Source organism: Pteropus vampyrus, unplaced genomic scaffold, assembly GCF_000151845.1.
Source record: "Pteropus vampyrus isolate Shadow unplaced genomic scaffold, Pvam_2.0 Scaffold1, whole genome shotgun sequence".
NCBI lineage: Eukaryota > Metazoa > Chordata > Mammalia > Chiroptera > Pteropodidae > Pteropus > Pteropus vampyrus.
This window is the reverse complement of record NW_011888782.1, coordinates 18982296-18995794: the sequence shown is the minus strand read 5'-3', so window position 1 is coordinate 18995794 and position 13499 is coordinate 18982296. Positions and strand designations below refer to the sequence as shown.

General features: G+C 36.6%; 1 protein-coding gene across 1 annotated transcript in view; it reads right to left on the bottom strand.

Moving 5' to 3' along the window:
* Positions 1–13499, bottom strand: part of ARPP21 (cAMP regulated phosphoprotein 21) — a 155968-nt gene that overhangs the window by 102128 nt on the left and 40341 nt on the right. Inside the window, exons 2-6 of the mRNA XM_011355055.1 lie at positions 8178–8351; positions 6126–6292; positions 5103–5144; positions 4236–4322; positions 185–335 (exon numbers count right to left, since the gene is read on the bottom strand). Coding sequence (XP_011353357.1) covers positions 185–335; positions 4236–4322; positions 5103–5144; positions 6126–6254 — 409 coding nt within the window. The 5' untranslated portion in view covers positions 6255–6292; positions 8178–8351. The remainder of the gene's footprint in view (positions 1–184; positions 336–4235; positions 4323–5102; positions 5145–6125; positions 6293–8177; positions 8352–13499) is intronic.

Here is a 13499-nt window from a genome sequence, read left to right as displayed (position 1 = left end):
ACTAGATATCCTGGATGAAATGGATAAATTTTTACACACACACACACACACACACACACACACACACACACACACACACACACACACACAACTATATACAGTTTGGTGGGAGGTGAATATGCACCTAGAATGTATTCCGTGAATCTATGTATCTAAATTGAGTAAGTTAAGGAAACATTTTCACCTTCACCTTTTGATAACATTCTGATCTTGGGTTTTTCAGAGGATTTATCTTTGTTTTTATCCTTTTCTTTTTCTCTTTCAGAGTCATCTTTCCTAGATTTATCATCCTCTTGCAGGCTGGGAAAACTGGAAAGCTGTAAATGAATTGATTCCTGTTGGGGAAAAAATATAATAATTTAGGGCCAGATTTAATAATCTTTGTCTGGTTTCCATTTTGCATAGAGGTTATTAAGTACAGGAAAATGAAAGCCAGGTGCAGATTTTTTTTTTCATAAATGGTAAAAAATTAAACCTGTCAGAAAAATAATTGCCCTTTAAGGTAAATTAAACTTCATAAGTCAATGGGAGGTCATGAGAAACATCTAGCACTAAAACTTTGCCTCATGAATATTCACCTTAAGCAAGTTACTTTCCTGTAGATCACAACTCTTTATTTTCTCTACAGGTTTATTTTTAAATACCTAGGAAAAAATTCTTTATCACTAAGCTTGTATCATAGCCACTGTCACGTCTTAAAAAAAGAGAAGCTTCTACAGCTCTTTTCTATAATTCTTTTTAAGAAGATTGGCACAAACACAAACAGACAGATATTACAAATCATAATTACAGATAGAACAGACATAAATAAAGGCCTTAAGAGCCCATTTACAATAAAAAGTCTATTTTAGAATTGTATCAACAATACTTTTACTATTAAAAAACCATGGTATATAATTACAGGAACCTTAGGCATAAATTATTTTCATACATTGTTTACAAATGCCATTAACAAACCATCACAATATATAGCTATAATAAGCATTATTGTAGAATTACATTTTCCATCAATTATATAAAAATATTTAATATTATTTTGATTTTGGTATCAGTTAATCCTTTCCAATATGTAAGATTCTTTTAAACTGATGCTTGGTGTAAGATTGATCATTTATAGTATTGGGTCTAAATCCACTTTTATATTTATTCTGTACCGAAAACGAATCATTTTGTATTAACTTGTATATCAGCCATTTGGTTGATCGTATGTTCATTGTTTTGAAGAAGAATGAGCCAAATTATGTTTTTTAGTTTTATGAAAAACCTATGCTATGATTAAAACTATGACAAATTAGCCAACATTAAGCCCACTTGTTCTTATGTAAGAGATCATTTGATGGGAAAGCTTTCTTTCACTGGTGACATTAAAATTTATGATGTAAGGGAAAAAAACATATTCCCAATGACTAATAGTGTTTCTCACTGAAAACTAATCTAGTGCTCATCTACATGTGACTAAACTCATCCCTGTGCATCCTCAAATTATGGCTAATCTGGGATTCTTAATGGTTCTTGATAAACCTGGCTAATCTAACAAGCATAAAATAAAAGTACTCCAAAGCCAAGTTTCTTTTTGAAGAGGGGCTACATTGTGAGTTCCCTGTTGAAATAAAAAGTCACCATGGTATACATGATTTAGAGGATGAAATAAAACGTCCTCCTGATAAATATTTATCTTAGCGGATTCTTTGACATCCACATGTTTATCCTGGAGATGAACATATACAAATTATGTAAAACTGAGTGTGATTTGATTATAGGGTCTTTTATCACCTGATGTGGGACAGAAGTGTCTTAGTCCACAAATGTTTAGGTAGATTTTAGGGTTATGATTTGTTTCTACTTGCTAAGGAAACAGCTGGAACATTTCTTGCTCAGTAGACAGGGCAAGGGGTAGGGAAGAATCAATTCAATGGTTCATTAGGAGGGAAAACTGAGGGTACCAGGCCATGGCAGTGGTCTCATTGCTTCTTCAAAACCAATTGAACCATCCAGCCTCTGCAAGTTTGAATCTAAAATCAAAGAAGCTTGGAAATATAAAAGCAAGGGCAGAGGCTAAGGGACATCATCTACCAAAAAAATGGACAAACTCGTGCCATGTGTTGACAAATACTATACTCAGAAAAATGCCTATCTGTTCTATACATAAATATACATTATGGTGTTGAAAGAACACACAAAAGTGCTGTTGTGTTGGTAAAAAACAATCTGTTATTTTTTAATATTTTTATTGATATGCTCAATAATAAAATACAAGTGTTAATAAATACATTGGTACAGGATAAGTTTATATCCAAGAACAGTAAAAGAATGATTCAAGTTGCAGTAATACACTGATAGGTAAAGAGTATAACATTAGAAAAGCAAAACTCCTTTGACTTAAGGACAGACTCAACCATCAGCTATGGGTCTGAGATCAAGTAATACAGGTAGCAAGAGTTTTTCCCACACAGGAAAATGAAGGCAGTTTTCCAAATACTGTGAATATACAAACATTGGGGAAGCAATACAATCCATACACTGTATACTTCTGCCAGTGTTCTCTGGGATTCAGATCCCACACTTTGTAAGTACTGGTGGTACCTAATGAAGGCAGTACATATAAGCTCAAAGGTCTGCTTCTGTATCCTCTAAAAAAGTAGCATGGCCACTTGCTTATACGTGTATCTGGGTATTTTCTAGCTGCCCTCTGCTCCCACCACCCCTCAGCCAGTCCAAAGAGAAGCTTGCAAGCTCTAATTCTCTCCTACAAAGCTAGTCTTGGTTATTGAGCTCGGAACCAGCAGCAACAAAGCACCGTTTGCATCTTATTTCTCTGCACCAATTGTATGGAGAAACTAGACTTAGGTCCAGGACGAGCACTATGATACAGATGATCTCTTAAAAAATGTCCTCCTGGTACCTTGTCAAATGGGATAAAAAGCAGATTAAGTCCATAAAGGCTGTCCTCTGCCTGGCATTAGGAGTAGGGGAACAACTGGGGCATTCTTTCTCCCAGAGTCTGACGTTCTGCAGGGTTAACACATATCGTGTGCAGTACATTACAAGCCATCAATCAACGTTTAATAATACAAGCCGTGATATTCACATGATTCCCCCTTTTCAATCTCCATTAAAAATAGAAGCACAAATAAAATGCTGAAGAAAAGCCACACATTTCTCAGAACCCAAGTAAAATAAAGCTTGTGTATGAAATATAGTCATGCCTTACGACATGAGTGGCATGTTAAGAAAATGAGGCTAGGAAAAAAATTACTCTTAGGACAAAACCTATAAGGAATTTATTTTTGGTCCTTTTAAAGAAAGTGCTCTCAATGCTCTCTGTATCCATGAGGAGAATTTAGAGTATTTCAATTAAAGTACAAAGAGAAAAGCAAAACAAGACCAAACAAAAATAATGATATCTTAATCAATTTTCCCTCCCCTGGGCTCAGATAAATCATTTTACTTTTGTCATGACTGCTCTCAGCCTCTGATAAAATAAGGGAAATATCAGCAAGACTATTTTAATAAAAGCTAATGTGATGCCTAAAAGGCAAACAATAATAAATATGATGTGAAGTTTCCCATTTTGTCACGAAGGGGTTTGGTTGGAATTTGAATTTTTAAAGTCTAATAGTCTTGCTGTAAGGAACAAAAATAAGTGTAAGGATATGCAGCAATATATTAACAATATTAACTTAAATTCACCATCAGTTCAGATTCATTTCTGAACAATTCTTCCAGTATTGAGAAATCTCCACCAAAGGCCATAAAAGTATTTCTCCAATGCTCAGTGCACCTTTTTCACTATTACTAAAGTTTCATAAGAGCCAAAGGTTGTGTTTCTTATAGGCAAATGCATCTGGGGGAGGGGAGGGGTAAGAGGTAAGAATCTTCCGTAAGGAAGGAGATGGGACACTTAGGACTATATTTGGTTCAGTCTTAGCAAGAGAGAGCCTTTGAGGAAATTCAGCACTACCGGGCTTACTTTTTTAAGTTTTAATCTAAATTCTTTTGAAATCCTTTCCATTTGCAGTTTTCAGAGGGTCTGGAAAAAAACAAACGTAATACTCTGTGACAAACTGTTACACTAGTTTAGAATGTCTTATAAACAGGGGATGAAGCCAGAAACCCATTTCTTTCTTCAATTATTATTTTTTCTCCCCAAAACACTGTCTAATGCCAAATTGATAGCCATGCACGTAAAGGTGGATCCCATTCATGCAAGTAACTATAGTAACAGGGGGTTGTACCTGATCCTGAAGATTTTCGCCTCCGGGTCTGGAGGATTCTTCACAGACAGCGAGACTGCGAGTCAGTTTACCTTTTCCTGCTCCTGACTGGGAAGGGGGAAGAAGATGGAAGGAAGAGAAAATAAAGAAAACAAACAGAAAACATTCTCAGGGGGTAGAATCGTCTCCACTTCACACGACATCCCCGAATCAGATTTAAAAACTGAGCTTCAAGTCGGCCGCCCAATGTTGTCTTTCTACTTTGGCTCAAAGCACCAGACTCCTGTGTTGATGGGGACTAAATTGAGGGGAAATGTGAACGAATGAATTTAAGAAACACTTTCAGCAAACTGTGCCCGTCGCATTAGAAACTCACAAAGAATGAATTGCTGCCATTTCGTGAAACTATCAGAAGAAGACTATGACAAAAAATAATTTCTACAAAAACCAAGTTTGGAAGGGATTTGACTAAGAAGATGCTTCAAAAAATGCAGAATATGTCCTAACACCAGCACCTGTTTACTTTAAGGCAGACATCAATTGGGAAGGCTTAAACATTCACTCCACTTTTTATATAAAATGAAAACAAAACAAGCAGCTATTTGTTTTGTAAAGCACTGTCAAATCTGCACCTCTGAAAATGAGATCAAATATATAGACTTGCAGATATGTGGACCCTAAATGCTCTAATGAAAAAGCACATAGATTGGGAAAGGAAGATAGATGTAAACACAATCCCATTAAAAGCAGACAGCGCCAGTACGGCCCAAATACACCACAACATCTACATACAACCATCTGAACTGTTGGCAAGTCCTTGAACTCAGATGGGATATATGCGATTGATATCCATGATATCAAGTCTATGTAGATGCTCTAGAATCTTACCTTTGACTTTCTTCTCTCTTGGTTCTGAGCCGCCAGCCGCCTCTATATGTTAGAAATAAAATAAAGCAAAATAAAAACAAACAAACAAACAATAAATGAACAAGCAGAGAGAGTGTGTAAAATGTGTCACTACAGTAAAAAAATTAACAGTGTCACAGCAACAAGGCATTGTAAGCACTGGGGAGGGTTCCTGCTTCCCTCACCCCACTAAAGTTTTGATTGTTTAACTTTTAGCTCCCTCTCCTTCAGCAGCTATTGAAGAGGGGAAAAGCTGACCTTGAAGGCTTTGGGCCACCATGTGCTTAGCTGCCTTTACTCACTGGCATATGAAAAGAGTTAATACTTTTGTAGTTTCGTTCAAAGAAAATCTATACGAGCTATTTGCAAGCACAGTTTGTTTTCCCTCTACTAAATGTCTTTCTTTCATGACTCAGGGCGAATTTAATCATGCCACTTTTTCAGCATTGTCAGTCACTTCCAATGCCTCCCCTCCCTCCTTTGTAGTTCTCTCTCTCCCTCTCCCTCTCCCTCTCCCTCTCTCTGTGAATTCCACGGCTTAGGCTTGTTTGCTAATAAGAATTGAACCTTAGCCAGACCATGAAGGTAAACAGAGTTCATGTTGTTGATTTTTCTTAGTCTATCATGATCTGGGTCTTTATCTTTCCATGGAATAGCAAATCATTTTTAAAACCCAGCCTAGCCTAACGCTGCCTCCGGAGAAGCCCTCCACAATGTCCTTGAGGTGGTCTGGAAATTAGTATGGAGATGCTGTATGCAAATTCAGTCATTAAATACATTCTTTGTATATTTTTCATTTCAAAAGGCATTTTTGAGCATGGTTTGATCAGTGGGGAAAAAAGCAACTAATAATTGGGAAACGAGAGGATTAGCTTCATGGATTTTCTATTCATTTTACTAATCAAACTCTTTAAAAAAAAAAAAACAAACCTTCAAAGTTGTCTAAAAATAAAAGGAAGGAAATAGACACGATGGTACGAGAAACGTTTTTTTGTCCAGGCTCACCTGCAATTCCAGCTTCTCCTCTTCGTCCAGACTTTCCGATTTAACAATGCCATTCTCTGGAGTGGCCCTTTCCTGCTCTGTCCCGCCTTCCTCCACTATTGTCTGATTCAGGTCCCCTTGCTCAGACATTCTCTCAGATGCAAATTAAAATAGCAAGGTTTGATGCCCTACAAGGTTAAGAGGTCAGAAAATAAAGTCAGCGCCGAGTGAAGTATTTACTATTGTTCTTGAAATATTTCATTTCTCCCTTTACAGTCAACTTCAAATGAGCAGCTCAGGCACTCCTGCCAGTTTTACACAAAAAGGAGAATAAAACGAGATCACATCAAGTACCCAAGGCAAACACATGAGGCAGATTCAGTTGCCCTATCCACAGTCGCTCCACACACTTACACAGACACTTGTGAATCTATCTTGCCATCAAAATGGGTCAACAAAGCTTAAACGGAGGCACATAACTCCCACACATCTAACAGGCCCTGTGCCCGACTACTAAGTAAGAAAAAAAAAAGAGTATTTCTCCAACCCCTTGAACAGATGACCCTCCACTTGTGAGTCCAGAGGTGGCCTTGGCGGGCCCGCAGCCCCTCTAAGGCGACTCCAAAATTACCTGCGCATCTTAATCATAGACAAACTTTTCTAGGTGTCAGGAACACAGTACACTCTACAAGGGGCAAAAATCAGTTTAAGAGGTACTAATTCGGTTATGAATACAGGATCTAAATTTAGCAATCCACCTTTCAGGGCCCACGTTTTCAGGCTGCAAACTGACAGCTACTTTATTAAAAGCATAAGCCCTCTTCCAAGCGCCTGTCAGTTGCTGGTGCGGCACAGATCCTGGGGAGGCTCTGGCAGGCGGCGCTAATGAAGCTATTGCCGCAACTGAAGTCCGCTCCTCAGGGCTCACAACAGACTACTACTCAGACACTAGAAATGGCTTTTCAAAGTCAGAGCCTGTTATTTATTTATATTTCCCCCTACCTCCATAAAAAACCCTGACACTTCTTCTGATGTGCTGTCAAATGAGGCTCATGAATAATTTAGCAGTTACTTTGTCCTCAGGTTTTTTTTTTTTTTTTTAGGATGTGAGAAAAAAAGAAATAAAGAGGAAAGAAAAACAAAGGAAGGAAGGAAGGAAGGAAGAAAGGAAGGAAAGAAGGAAGGAAGGAAGGAAGGAAGGGGAAGAGAAAAAGAAAGAAGAGAAGAAGGAAAAAGAGAGAAAGACATTGTTGCCTAGAAAGTCAGTTTTTTCAGGGGAAGAGAAAAAGAAAGAAGAGAAGAAGGAAAAAGAGAGAAAGACATTGTTGCCTAGAAAGTCAGTTTTTTCACAAAAATTCCCAAGCAATACGGTTCTGATCCTAGTCATTACAATGGCAATTATTATTGGTCAAATGAGTATTTTGATATGTTTCTTTGAGAGTGTTTAATTACCATTTAATAATTCAGTAACTTTATTTCCAACTGGGTATAGGAAGTATGAGAAAAATCTAAAATGCTACAATTTCTGTTGCAAATTTGCTAATATGTACCATGACAGAACAGATGGTATCTAATGATATCTTTAAAAAACGCAAGCTTATTCGGCAAAGGATTGTGAGAATGTAAAGGAAAAGTCTTCTTAAAGAATGATGCTTTGAGTGTGTGAGTGACTACTAAGCAAGGCTTTTAGATTTGGGGAGGTTTTAGGCTATCCCATCCAGTGTACATTCTGACAGACTTCTTTCAGTGACACTGGGTATGGGTATAATTAACAAAATAAAAAGTTCTGTTTCCCAATGGCAAACAGCTTGTTTCTCAACGTCCTGGGTAGGGGGAGGAGACGGAACTTCTGTTGCCTTAACTTTTTTTTCAGAGCATTCCAATAAAAAACAAAACAAAACAAAAACAGATTTAAAATAGAATGAACAAATTACAAACCATAAGCCAGTGGAGTCCCTGACACAGACCCTGTCTGTTGAGGTTACGCTTAATGAACTGTCCTATGCAAGCAGGCACATTTATATAATAATAAAAAATATAGATGAGATGACAGCCAGACAACAAGACTTTTACCTTTGGCGCAGAATTCCTGCTGTAGGTCTTGGCGACTTACTAGCGGCTTCTGTCGTCTTACACCGGGAAAATCCACACAAGTGATCAGAGAAAACTGGAGTCCCATGTCCCCATTAACAGATCGGAACGCCCATGTCCATGCGATTCCCTTACACAGTTTGACACATCGTCAACCTGAAAAAAGATGAAAAGTCAATAATAATAATTGCAACAATCATGGTAGGGTGAAGGACGAAAGAAATAAGACCAGGTTTCTAACACTAATGACCAGCTTCCAGCAAAATCACGTTCACAGCTTGATCCAGCTCCACCTGTCTCAAGCTGCCTGCTTCTTCTCTAATGAAGGGTACAGCCGGCTGTTCAAGTCAGAACGGCACCCACGCAAGGAGCTAAAATTAACAATTGCATTATGCACCGAAGATTACTCACTTCAATTTTAACCTTTTTTAGTGAAATCTCGCACTTTATATTAAAAAAAAAAAAAACAAGCTTGTGTGTTTGCCTCAATGAGAATCCAGATCACCTATGAGCAAAAGTCTTGCCTCTTTTTTTAACCAAAGCCTCTGTCTTAATTATAGTCATATAATAATATAATGTACCTTAACGCTGTTTCTGTGACTCCTTTATGAAAGTTATCTAGTGAGGCTTATTTAAAGATTCTGATTTAATAAGGCATTATCTATAAAAGTAAAAAAAAAAAAAAAAGAAAAGAAAAAAGAAAACGTTTACAATGGCATGGCTGAGAGAGCTCTTTCCTCTCCACTTACAGTTTGGGAAGAAGCATTCCTAGTATTCTTACTGCACGGTGAACACAGTCAATCTGGACCCCTCCCTCCCCATCAGGATTGCCACCGCCAGCTGGGCATTCTGTTTGACAGCAAAGACACGCTGTCAGAGGGATTCAACAGATTTGCAAACTTTGAGCCCGTTGAAAACAATCCATGCTATAATGTGCACTTTCTTTTTCTCACAACTCCTACAGGAGCAGAGGCAAAGACAGCTTGAATGCAAACATAGAGACGGATCGCTGATAACATTTGCCAAAACCGAGCTGCATCTCTCTCCTTTCGCTGCAATTCTACTCTGCTGCACACCTGCTAAATCCGACAGCATGCACACCTCCTCCATCATACATCTATCTCCGAAAACGCTAAATGCATCTCAGTTATTTAGTCTGAAGTTTACAAATCCTCTCCACCTTCCCCTCTCAGCCCCCGTCCCAAGTTTAAACGAGCACAGCTGGTTCCTCACTGGATTTTACTGCTGCTATATTAACAACATATTGGGTTACAATGCCATTTGTTGTGCAAGGGAAAAACAACTTTTGAAAATGCAATCACTTCCACATCAATAATTTCTAGCTTTATTCATGTTTTATTAAAGGGAATGATTTGGCTTTAAAATATGTTTCTTTTGTTGTTAGAAATTATATAACCATTGAGAGATAAGCAAACATGCATTTAGAACAAAAATGAATTGCTAATCAACAGTAATTTTAATTTTTCAATTGCGACCAGTTTCACCATGACTACTATGACTGACATTAATACTGAATAGAAGTCAACATGTCTTAAAATTAGAATCTGTTTAAGTAACCAGCCGTTATCTCATAGGTCTTACAATATGCATTAGTAACGGATGGAATTACCAAATGCTTTTTGGATTCTGTTTTCCTTTTCCCAAAGAAAATGAAGTTATCAACGATCATCGCAACCTCTTTGTCTCCTTTTTCTGATCCTCATGTTTGTATAGTGGCCTTTAATCCAACAGGTGAATGGCAATGCAGTTTTCAAATCTAAACCTAGCCGCATTAATCCAGCCCCAGTAGGTGGATGCAAGATATAATTCTTTCCATGGAGAAAGAGAGAGAACAAACTGATATCCACTCGACCAACTCAAAGTGCGAACAGCCTGGATATATATGTGTGTGTGCGTAATTACCAGGACACGTTTCGAAATAGCACTGAGCTCTAAAGCCAGCGAGGTATTATTCTTGCATGCCTGAATCATAAAATCATCATCACCAAGATAAAAGCGAATATGGGCATATGGGAACGAGCAGGGAGGAACATATGGATCACAAATATTTTTGTAACTGATTAAAATTGTTCTCTTTGCTAAGAAAGCAGTGCCAGGAAATCAACCCTACTCCAGCTTTCTGTTCGCCAAACTAACCCGACTCTTCCAATGCCATTTAATCTTAACCTGTTCCAATATCTCCCTTTTCACAAAGAACCAAAACTATTTTTAACCGATATCTTTAATCACCAGTTAATAAAAATTCTGACCAAGTTTCAATTGTTATAGTTGGAGGGGTGGAGAGAGAAAGAGGAGCCTCTATACAAATGGACAAAATAAAAGTTACTGCAGTTCTTTCAGTGAAAATAGTTTAACCGTAATTTAGAAGATAGTATTTAGCAAAGGCAGTTAATCACTTGCAAAACAAGCTGTAGGAAATTGATCAACAGTGCTGTCAGCTATTTACAATGAGGAAAGCAATTATCATTTCATGTTATATTTTTGTTGTTTCTTATTTCTTCAGCTTACGTTAGAGTTGAAAATAGTAGTAATTATGGGATTGTGGGAATGAGAATGAAGGAGAGAGGAGAAAGGCATAATGAAAAATATCAAATACTCTGTCTTTCATCACCACCAACAAAATAGGTGTGTCCTAATTTTGTGTATGTGTATGTATGCATGTGTGTTAACATATTTAATCGCTGGGCTGTCATGTGGGGAAAGAAAGATCAGGATTTGATTCAAATTCCAGCATTGATTTAGTTCCTAGGAGATGGCTAAAATGGGAAATTAAAATTGAATTCTATTAGCAAGTTGGGAGGGTCATTTTATTAGTCACTTTCCTCACAATCTTTTTACTAACGATTAACACAGGATGACTAACCTTATCCCAAATCGGTATTGGTACTTTATGAAGAAATAACACAGTCAAGATTTACTTACTCAAATGAGTGAAATGTTTCTCCCATATGCACTGTTTCTTCTTTTTTAAACTGATCACAGTTCTGCAAATGTAAGCCACTTGCAAATTGTGATGATACTAGTGATTTGTCAATTTGCTGCATTCGGTGTTTAAAAGCTGCAATAACTTATAAACTGAAGACGTATCCTATTCTCAAAACAATATTCTGTTAAACTTTTAAAAAATATTATGAATGTGTAAGATTAAATTAAAAGAGTAAAAAAAAGTAACTGGAATGCAATCTTTTCAGAAATGAGAGCAACCATAGCATGAACAGAGTACACAGGCTAATATCTTCAGCAAGTTGAACATTTCCCCAGGTGATAAAAAACATCAATAAGAAAATTTTACATAAATTTAATTTCCCAAAGAAAATGTTCTTCAATACACGTATGAGAAACACTCAACCAGGAGTTCTACCCTTTAATAAAATTCTTTTCGGTCAACCCAAGGTATAGGCATTTTCTCAGATTCTTGAGCTACCCATGCAAAAGCCAAAATTACCAGACAACTTGTTTTGAAGAACCTAGCAGGATATTTAAGAAAAGGAATGCTCACGTTAGGGTCTTAGGGGATAGAAATATATTATATGAGTATTTTTATTTAAGTTCTAAGAGCTAAGCAAATTATAAATATACAGTAGCTCATATGTAGAATATCGCTTTTTCTTCTTTAACTATTATAGTAAACTGGACAGAAACATAATTTACGTCTACATTTAGCAGGATTCCAAAAATGGAAACAACTAATGTCAAAGCTTTGGGCATAAGAATAAGCCCACAACAATCACTAAGGCAGGTCTGATCTCAACAAAAGCATCCAAAGGAGAAAGGCCAAGGTTTAAATTCCTACGACAAGCCTTTATGACACTTCTACTATGTGCACGGATATTCTACATTATGACTTGATGTTCAGGTCAACTAACACAATTCAAAACCCTTTTTTTTTTCCTGAAAATTAATAAAAGTTAAATACTTCCAATGGGTCCACATGAGAAATTTTAAAAAATGGATTAAATAATTTTATCCTTATCATCCTCTTTTTGATTATTAATGAGCTGGAAAATAAAGATGACTTCTGCTTTAATAATTATTAAATGTTTTCTCACTATATTTCAAAGTCGGGAAGACATAATCTTGAGAGCAGTATCTAAAGCACTGGATCCTAGAATAAATATTTAGATATCCCCATAGAATGAACTAATTGATGAAAGTAATAAAATGAAATGTAGCAGGGGTTGATATAAGGGCTTACATTTGTGCTCCAAAAAAAATTTAAAAAGTCGTATCTCTTTTAGCTTAGACAAAAGACTTAGGAAGGGCAAAAAAAGCTATTTTCAAATGCTTAAAGCATATTCAGAAAAAGAAAGTTGGCCTTGCGTGGTGTTGTTACAAAAGTTAGAACTAGGGAGAAAAAAAAAGAACCTACTTTTTTAAACAGTAGATTTAGAAACTGTCATATGACCCAGTAATTCTATTCCCAGATATCTAACCAAAATAATTGAAAGCACTCAGATAGATGTTTGTATGCCAATGTTCATAGCAGCATTATTCATAATGACCAAAAGGTGAAAACAACCCAAGTATCCATCAGTTGATGAATGGATAAACAAATTATGGTATATAGATACCATGGAATATTATTAAGCCATTAAAAGGACTGAAATTCTGATACATGCTACAACATAGATGGACTTTGAAAACATTTTGCTTAATAAAATAATCTGGAACAGAAGAACAAATATTATATGATTCCATTTAAATGAGGTATGTAAAATAGGAAATTTATAAAGACAGCAAGTAAAATAGAGGTCACCGGAGGCTGGAGGTAGTGAGGAAAGTAGGTATTGTTTAACTGGTACAGAGTTTTTGTTAGGGATGATGACAAAGTTGTGGCTCTAGATGTGGTGATGATAACCCAACATGGTGAATGTATATAATGCTACTGAATTACATGCTTATGAATGGCTAAGAGGATAAATACCATATTATGTATAGTTTATCACAATAAAAAGGAGAACCTAAAAAAACCTTTTTTCTCCCTGAATATCAAGAGCAAACAAATCAATATACATACTAATAGATCAAAGGCAGAAAATAATAGTACCACTTTACAAAATTTCCCAATATATTGATAATACGTGTAAAGACAAGTTCTGTACATGTAACCTGCCCAGGTTTGTACTTGGCTCTAATAGCTACTCAATAAATGGGACCTTCAGTAACCTCATCATTAGCTTAGCAGTCTTGTCTTTGGCAAGATAAGTTTTGCTATTTAACCATCCAAAGTGGACACTGCAAGAATAAAAAGGTTAGGATGTGAAGTTCAGAGAACCTCCCACT